This window comes from Vipera berus, assembly GCF_964194415.1.
Source record: "Vipera berus genome assembly, chromosome: 2".
NCBI classification, from domain to species: Eukaryota; Metazoa; Chordata; class Lepidosauria; order Squamata; family Viperidae; genus Vipera; species Vipera berus.
This window is the reverse complement of record NC_138203.1, coordinates 125263810-125273712: the sequence shown is the minus strand read 5'-3', so window position 1 is coordinate 125273712 and position 9903 is coordinate 125263810. Positions and strand designations below refer to the sequence as shown.

Here is a 9903-nt window from a genome sequence, read left to right as displayed (position 1 = left end):
CTAATCTAGAAAGTGCTTCATTGTTTGGGTGAGGCTCTGACTCAGATTCACTCCAAATTGGGACTCTGCTTGGAATGTCTTTCTGGTGTCAGATGTTCAGTTCCTGGAGGCAACTTCACCAGGAGTTCTTCTGTTGTGTATGTGCTCATAAGTGCTCCGTGATGAAGTAGTTTCTAGGTAGCTCAGACAGCTCTCTGGGGCACAGCTTGGCTGCACAAAACCTTCTGCCTGGGTGCAGCTCAAACTTTAGCACTTTCATGTTAAGCAACTCTGTGTAAGTGCTACATTGTTTGGGTAGCTCCCAAATCAGGACTTTCCAAATGCATGGAGAAAAATCTTTTTCTGTATACTTATATATAGCATGAAAATGTTAAAACTGTATCCTGAGTCAAAATTTTCAATAAATGTTGCAAGAAAAATAAAATTGCTATATGTTATAGGCTTATTTTGTGTTAAATGCTCATAGATACCAAGAGTGAATGTGAAGGAACCCTTATTTTGAAGGTCTTTCTTTCAGCTTGTTGGGGTTGGAAGTTTGCAACAGAATAGTGCTCCCCAAATTCTAATTTACAAAGGCTTATTCCGTAATGGCTTTCTAAAGTGCCACTGGGAAAACGTTCATACCCATTCATATTTCTAATGTTTAGCCCACTAAGCAACCTCCTTTTTAAACAGATTAGCTAACTTAAACAAAAAGTCTGTTTTTAGTTTAAAATTCATGCGCAATGGGATATTGGATAGGTTTATCTTTGGGTAACCCTCTTAATAAGACATTTAAAAAGTTGTGAAAACCAGATAATCATAAATTCAAGCAGAGGTTTTCAAGCTTTATAGTCTGAACACTAGAACCAACACCAGTTCATGCATGAAACTATAGATAACTTGGGTTTCAAAGAAATATGTTCAGCTGTATTACTGGCCCATCCTAAGATTCACTGCTTCACCTTCATTGAATGCCAAGTGCATAAGAACAATGTTCTTATCTCTTATTAAATTAGAAATTTATAATGCATGTCTTGGGGAGTAAAAGTTTTTTATCAATTTTGATCTTTAATGAATTGAAAACGAACATCATAAATCCCAGTCCAAACTTGTGCAAGTTTTTAATAGATGTCATTTCAATCCTGTTTGTATAAGCTTTTTTTTATACCACAAGATCTGTTTCTCATGAGTCCAAGCTACAATGACTCCCTCTTGTAAGTAGGGTTCTTGTTAGTAGGGTTCCGTAGCTTCTGGAAGGCAACAGTCCCAGGGCTCTTAAAGCATTTTCATGGCCTTAAGTACCTTCTTTAAAAGTCTCCTCATAGTTTGCATCCTTTCAACCAGATGGACAATTTTAGACCTTCACAATTTTCTCTCCAACCCATCCTGAGAGCGAAGGAAGGAGGGGGAGACTTTATTAGCAAAGTCAGCCTAAGCAAATAACACACATGGAAAGTACATTTTACCGGTTCATATATTCTCTAAAAACAAGGTTGATGCAGCTTCTTGAACACTTACCATAGTTGTTCAACCCAAGAAATGCAAAGTGGGCGAGTCTTATCTGCAGCTTCACAATTACTGGACCAGGCAAAAGGAACTGCACATGCACTCATGCTTATGCCATGCAGTCACCCATGCCTTACATATAGCACTCATGCCTGACATTACTCAATCCCCTCAGTCCAGCAGTAACATTAGAAGGAATAAGTGAATCCTCAGTTCACAAGAAGCTTGTTTGAAGATCATTGGATTCCCTCACTAAGAAACAAGCAATTTTAAGCAGCAGGAAAGACTATGTGTAAGTTACTTTTTCATCACACATTACTGTGAACAGCCATCAAAGGCAGTTACTAAACAGGACTACCTGTATACCGATTATATGAGGATGCAATTTGCTTGGGATGTATAATAGAAATGTCAGGCTAGAAATGCTGAGATTGTCTGCATCAGAAATAAAACTTATGACTAGTTAAATGAAAGGACATGAGTGTGTTATCAGAACTAACCAAAAACCCAATTTTTTTGAGGTTCTGGTAATCACTTGGGTCCTAAATCATAAAGGTTTTATTTCTCATGCAGACAATCTCAGCATTTTGAGCTTGGTGTTTCCATTATACATTCCTAGCAGACATTGGTGTTTTGAGATGAGAAATCTTAATGGTATAGAGTATTACCACTAATGGGCAAAAGACATACCAGAATATAATCATTGGACTGTGATCTAATATATGTCTACCAATATATTTTAATTTGAGAAATGCAGTACTGGAATACTAGATATGAGTTTTCCTTGGTTGGGAATGGAAGAATCCTGTGTGGAACTAGAAAAAGTTTTATCCTAGACTGTCAACAAACTATCTTGAGTATTCCATTCACAATTCTGCCATCATTCCTGTCCCATTTGCCCAGCCCTACACATTGGAGAAGTCCTTATAATGTGCATCCTAATTGCCTGGGAGAAGCCATATAATGGAAGAGAGGTTTGTTAGCAAAAAGAAACTCCTTGGCAGACATCTTTTCCATGCACAGTGAAATGTGATGGGGCTAGTTATCAGTGCCTATTCTCCTGCCTCATGAGGTTGCAACTGCAAGTAGCTGTGCTATGCGCTCAGTAATCAAAGCTCCATTTCCTCTTTCTCACAGGATAAATATGGTAGTTGGAAGGATACAACAGGAAGGGAACATGCTTACTATTCAAATTTCTTTGGAGGTATAAAATAAAATGGTTAAATAGCCTATGGCAGTAGTTCTCAACCTATGGTCCGTGGACCCCTGGGGGCGTGATGTCATCACAGGGGGTCCTCAGGCTTGAAGAAATGTTATGATTTAAATCTCAGAGCTAAGTCTTGGTGGTCTGTGGCCATGGTCCACAAAAGATATCTAGAGGGGGTCCATGGTAAAGAAAAGATTGAGAACCACTGGCCTATGGCAAATGTTAACAACAGTCAAAATAGTGTCAAATTCAGGTGCTGAAACGCAAATTTGATGACTCCATACTTCCAGAATAGCCACTAGATGGCAGCACATACAGTAGCCACTGTATGGATATACAGTGTACATACAGTACAGGACAGTGATTAGCAATTAATAAACACAAAGTAAATCCTCAGGGGAAGAAGCTTTGAAAATAGAACGGGAGGAGATGGTTTTTATAAGTTGACAATATCTATGACATTTTTGCAAGTGTTATGAAATGTGAAATTGTTGCATCAAGTTATGGTGTTCAAATATTGCAGAGAAAGTGAAGGACATTCTCTTCATCAATTACTCTATTGGTGTTCTTAAAACAATAGTTTGGGGTTACCATATCTACCCTGCAAAAAATCCATAAGACCACTAGATGGCAAACAAGAGACAGGAAAAATTCTACAATTTTATTGCTCACCCTCTTCCTCTCCCAAGATCTGATAGTAAATGATAACTCCACAGGTAAGCAATTTATAGATTTCAGATATTTTGTAGAAGTATTTAGTGCTGTTACCATTATTGAGAATAAATGTTAATCAAATGTATGGAACATTAATTTAGATTTGAGATGATTTTAAAAGACAGCAAAAAAAAAGATCCAGTGATTTCAGTAATTACTGTTTTCATTAGTATGAAATTCCATATCTATTATACAGAGATGTACTTAGTTAAGAAAAGGGTTTCATTCTGATATTTGTAGATCCCCTTTTTTAAAAAAAATAGTTGTCCTCTTCTTCAAGTTACTGTATGTCATTATTTTAGTATAGCATATATACAATTCATTTTCTTTCTATTGAATTCTGTTTTTGGTATTTTCACTTATTCCTTGGTTACTCTCCAGAAAACTAAGCTCCATTCATTAATGTTCAAAATAGCCTTCTCCAACTGATTATCCTCCTTATGTGTTTGATTTTGAGTCCCAAATCCAGACAATCAGAAAGTTACTGAGTTGGAGAAGGCTAGTCCAGAAGATGGAATTAGCAACAAATATTGGATATCAGGACAGTGCTTTGTTTTTTTTAAAAAAAACAACTCCTCTATATATATATAAGACAATAGCCAATAGGCTATATACTCCTATTTGGGGGTTTGGGTTCCCTCCCCCCAAGTTCAAATTCCAGTCCTCTTTCTAAAACAATTCCCAAGGTCATCGATGGCTTTTCTTAAAAACAGAACAAAAATCATGATGTCTTGGTGGAGCAGTGGGCTAATGCCTCCTTAAGTAACACCAGCTGCCTGCAACTAGTGCAGGTTCGCATCCCACCAGGCTCAAGGTTGACTCAGCCTTCCATCCTTCCCAGGTAGGTAAAATGAGGACCCAGATTGTTGGGGGCAATTAAGCTGACTTTGTAATAATGCCGCTTGGGTGTGTGTGTGAAAGCCCTAATAAGCAGGCATATACATAGAATGAAGGCTACTGCTAAGCTTGTAAGCCGCCCTGAGTCTTCGGAGAAGGGCAGGATATAAATGGAATTAAAATAAAAAAAAATGTCCATGCTCAATGTCGGTGGTGCACATCCACACATAAGATTCATTTTCCCACTCACTGTCAAAGATCATGCATTAATGAAGTGCGTCTTTGCAAATTGGTGGGGGAGTCAAAGCAAAGGGGAAAGTTAAGGAGAGAGAAAAGGAAGGAGAGGTTCACATCTAGAAGCTAGGGCAGTGATGGCGAACCTTTTAGAGACCGAGTGTCCAAACTGTAACCCAAAACCCACTTATGTATTGTCAGGTGCCGGGTGGGCGTGGCCCATTGGGTGGGTGTGGCCAGTTGGGTGGGCATGGCCCATTGGGTGGGCATAGCTGCGGTGGTCACGGCAGACTAGGTGGGACTAAAAAGTTCAATCAATCAATTCCAACTTTGCGAGATCTTTTTTTTTCCTGCGAAAAGTTTTATAAAACTCAGCTGAAGGCCTAGGACTGGGGCAACAGTGCATGTGCCCACAGAGAGGGCTCTGCGTGCCATCTGTGGCACGCGTGCCATCGGTTCGCCACCACAGAGCTAGGGTGAAGAAAATGTTGCAACGATGTGATTTTTTTCATTCCACCAAGATGTTAAAACACATAGATTTGTACAAGATAATGAGAACGAACATAAAAACCACAGGACTTTTTAAATTATCGTGACTAAATTAATTAATTAATACTGTAACTAAGTGCTAAGGAAGCCTGTAGCACATAGGCTAGTAAGAAAAACATTTTCTTACACTGAAGATAGTGGTATAGTATGACTGTCACATGCAGAAACCAAAGTTAGTTGTGATTTTGCTGATCAAAAATTATGGAATTTATGAAAATTGACTGCCTAAGGAGAAATTGCAATAAAGGGAGTGTGTAAGATATGAAGAATTTAACAAGACGATGGATCAAACTTTTAGTAAGGAAATCAAATACTAACAAAAAGTCTAAATGAGGATTCAGACAAAGTCAAGGGTACAAGTGAGAAATATCCATTGACTGTCTGGCTTGCCATTTCCATGAATGCTTTAGTGCTTTCTTCAAAACACCCATGATCACATGGCAAATTACACTACACTTCAAAAAAGATGGGCCAGCAAAAGTTATACTTTGGAATTTGTTGAGTATACTAACCATGTTGTTTCCCAAAATGTGACGAATGATATTGAATGCCTCTTATCACACCTTAATGGTAAGTGAAAGGACCAAGGTTCCAATTAGGTAAGTGGATTTTATATATCAAGCTTTGCTCCTCTAATACTAAGAGTTACAAAATAGTACTGCATTTACTGTAATGACACAGCTGATTTTCTGTGATTAAACCATTCTTTTGTTGTTGTTGTTGTTTTTGAATCCTTCTTGGCTCCTGCTGACTGCCTGGATAAGTCCACACAGTTTTCTTGAAAAGATTTTCAGAAGTGGTTTGCCCTTGTCTTCTTCCTAATGCTGAGAGTGACTGGCCCAAGGTCACTCAGCTAGCTTTCCGCCTAAGGCAGGCCTACAACTCACAGTCCTTTGGTTTACTGTATATCCTGATGCCTTAACCACATTGACTCTCTAAACCAGTGATGGCAAACAAACTGCAACCCAAAACACACTTATATATCATTGGGTGCTGGGTGGGCTTGGCCATTGGGTGGGTGTGGCCCATTGGGTGGCCGTGGCTGTGATGGTAACTGGGTGGGATTAAAAAGTTCAATCAATTCCAAGTTTGCGAGATCTTTTTTTTTTTTTTGCACACAGCGGTAGAGGCCTAAAGCAAAAAGGTTTTGTAAAACTCAGCTGAAGGCCTAGGACTGGGGCAATGGCGTGCATGCCCACAGAGAGGGCTCTGTGTGCCACCTGTGGCACGCATGCCATAGGTTCACCACTACGGCTCTAAACAAAATTCTATACTGATAACCAACCGAATCTGCAAAAGATGGTAACATTCACTTCACACGGTGCAAGAGTCACATAGGGAAAATACACAGGTGTCACAAGAAGGAAATTCCACATCTCACAGAACAACATTGCATAGCTCATTGGACAGTTCAAGGCAACAAAGATGCATGGGAAAATGTGTCTCTGGTGAAGGATATAGAAATACCTGTTTGCACAGTATATACAGTATGTGATATTCCATACGACATCAGTAAAGAAATTGCCATTTGAGGAAATGGTCCAAATTGCAGAATATGAGGTAGTCTCATGAAAACCATTAAATGATAACATCTTCCAATCAAAGAACTAGTCTATAAACCTTTAGTGCAGTATTGCTCAAAGGAGATAGAGAAAGGAATAGCCAATTCCTACAGAACCCATGAAACTACATTGCTACTGCAATTGAAAATGATGTTTTGGCTGAATTGGCAGAAATACCGTATATTGTGAATTACACCAGTTGAGGCTTTGGAGTTTGCTAAGGCCAGGATAGGAAGTCAGCCCCAAAGTGAAAACATTATTACTAGCATTGGAGTAGTGATACTGTTTTGTGATTTCTGAGTAAGTATGTAACCATCTGGATGGTGAACTGAAAGAGTCTGTTGCATTTAAAATACCAACATTACAAGAGCAAGATTACATTTTTGGGAATGAAGAAATTCAGAATCTGGTGTGTAAGTAAGTATGCAAAGATTCTGAAATTGTCATCTATGAATCATACTCCTAATCAAATTTCTGCAGATGAGAAAGACTTATCAGAAGTGAAAATGCATATAATGAAAAAGTCCATTTCCCCCCCAAAGCACAGGTTTGCATTTGTTGGACTGGAAAAGATGAAAATTGGCAAACTTGGATTCAAAGTTAACCTTGACTCTTTATACCTATTAAGACAGATATGTCTATATCTATCCCTCTTAATAGATATAATAACTTTTTTTTCTGGAAAAGTAACAAGAACACACCACAAAAATTAAGAAGAATCAACAATTGGTCACACTAATAATAAAAATAATCACTGATAAATTTGATTTTAAAAAATATTAAATTCAAGCATGCCTATTTAAGTTACTTTTTAAAATTGTTTTGATCCGCAGATGTAATTTATGTACAGTTATGTAATCAGTTGAATAAAAATATTAAGTTCTCATTTAAAAAGTAATGTAATTTAGGGAGCTTTATATGTAAAGTATATTGTGCACCCCCCCCAAAAAAAACCCCCCTACTGCCTCCTGGCCCAGGAAAGCTCAGGCCAACCCAATTGCGGCTTAGAAGAGATCATGCTTTGTGCATCTGCTTGCCTGTCTTAAGAGGGATCATTGCCCCTGCCCCAAAAGATTTTACCAAGATCCCAGGCCTCTGGGTCCTTGCGCAATCCGCATGGCACAGACGATGTCATCATTGATGTTACTTGTCAGCAGATCTGTAATAGCAGAGAAGATGGCATGTAAGGTGCTGAATTGTAGACTCCTGTTCCTTCAGAGCTATAGAATTCCTGGAGGGGCTTCCTCAACCACCTGTTTAGGACACTTTTTAGGAGACCTTCTAGCCTCGTCTGAAGTTCAGCACATCTCACCCTTACAGCAGCCCCCAAACTATCTGGCGGAGAGGACTGGCATGCAAGAAAAAATATATATTTGTAAAGCTCGCTTGTAAGTTCTCTATAATTAACTAGTGTTGCTTTTATCCAAGCATCTTCTAAACATGGGAGATAATTCTCTTAGGTCTTTTCATGTTGTATACTTGAGCCATCCAGTGTTCCGACTGACAGGTATATACAGATCAATGACTTTATACCAATAAACAAAGGCAGACTTACCCACTGAATGGTAATTCTTATACTTAATACTAACAGCAGAGGCTGAGCTAGAATGATGCAATCCTGCCTCATAGTGACTTTTCCTTAAATGGCTGCAAGGCAGCCCAGTTAAATGTCACTGTATAGAACTGAAGCCAACCCACTTTAGAGCTCACCACTGCAATGCATTTGGCAGATGTTTGGTTTAGCGTGTTTGTAATCTTCACACCAAATGTGACTGTTAATCTGAAAGATGCCATTACTGGTGCTGCCATCAGCTTCATGGTCCACAAGCGCTGTGTCAAAGTGGCTCTCATAGAAGGCTAAGCAGACCCCTGTAGTACGGAGAAGGAAAAATGGGAACTTAGTACACTCTTTCCAATTCAGCACAACATTTGATCTAGGAAAAGCTTGATGCTAGCCCTTGGAAAAGGTACACGAAATCATCAAGCCTTTCTGAATACAGACCCTTGCTTATCGTAATGGTTTTGGTTCAACCGTTCATGGGGATAAGTAAGCCACCAGCTGATCTTAAACTATGACTTCCATCCCCTTGTTGGTTGGCCATATTGGCTGGAGCTGATGGAAGCTGGATCTCAATATTTGAATGGTGACAAAAGAGTCTGTTTTTTGTCCTTTTCTTTGGAAGGTTAGTTTGTAACAGTTTGGACCACAACTTTTTTCTGCTCACATGTAACTGTCGAAATGTATCAGTCTAGCCAATAGAATTACATTTCTAAATAATGGGTTCAGCGCTGTGCGCAAAGATAGCTCTGGGGAAACGGCAAAGAAAGGATGGCAGACTCACAATCAGCCAGACTGTATCCACGATATCCCTCCAAACCAGATTTCTTCAACACTCGGGCCAATTCACAGCGTCCAAAGATCTTTCCCCCAACACTAAATGAAAGGCATGTGAGGAGAGACAGAAGCAAAAGATACTTCATCCCTAAAAAAACATTGAGTAGAAGAAACACTATCCCAAGTGAAGGGCTGATAAGGTGAAGGCAGGAGGTTCCAAGGTGGCCTAAGGGAGGGGAAAGAAAAATGTATTACGGACCTTCACAGGCAGTTAGAGATTCAAGCAGCTGGACCATTCATTCCATTCATTCATTCATCTTTCTCTAACTGCTAGGACCTGTCACCTGTGGGCCAACTTAACAAAGCACATGTTTCATCCTGATGCTTCAGTGCTTCCCTTCAAAGGAAATAATCTGGCAGTTATTATTTGAAATGTTATAGTCGGCAAAAAATCTATGCTTATGCTTCAGTTTGACTGTTTGCATCTTTTAATTTATTTTTCTTTGGAAAGTGCAGTTAGCTGTAGAAAATGTGCAGTTTTCCATATAATCACTCATTCTATAGGATTACATTCTCCTAAGATCTTGCAGTTCTAATCTTGGCCAGAATTCAAGAACATTGTCATTCTACCCATACTTGTTCAACCACGGTAGATGAAAGACATCAGTCACGGTAAAGATTTCTGGTAACCCAAAATCTCAATGAATAATATTTTATTTCTCTAGTTCATGGATGGAAATCTATTCCCCTCCCCACTATGCCAGAGAGATACCTTGTGACTTTTGAGGACACCCTCTCACCTCAATATTTAGCTGAACTGCAATTCTTAGCAATTTTTTTCTTAGGCCATGTCACAGAGTTACAAGGACTGTTCAGGTACATCCACAGGTCTCAGGTTTCCTACCCAATATTAATCTTATATCCCATTTTTTCCTAAAGAAACCTAGCTCCAGCTCTGTCTAGAGGTGCAGATAGGT

General features: G+C 39.1%; 1 protein-coding gene across 1 annotated transcript; it reads right to left on the bottom strand.

The window, feature by feature from the left end:
• Nucleotides 1-1301: 1301 nt before the first annotated feature.
• Nucleotides 1302-9072, bottom strand: LOC308662790 (sperm acrosome membrane-associated protein 3-like; the record flags this gene model as incomplete). The annotated part of the gene is made up of 4 exons (XM_081318934.1): nucleotides 1302-1368; nucleotides 7672-7750; nucleotides 8302-8460; nucleotides 8934-9072. The coding sequence occupies 4 exons, from the start codon at nucleotides 9070-9072 to the stop codon at nucleotides 1302-1304; spliced, it is 444 nt and encodes a 147-aa protein (XP_081175060.1).
• Nucleotides 9073-9903: the final 831 nt, after the last annotated feature.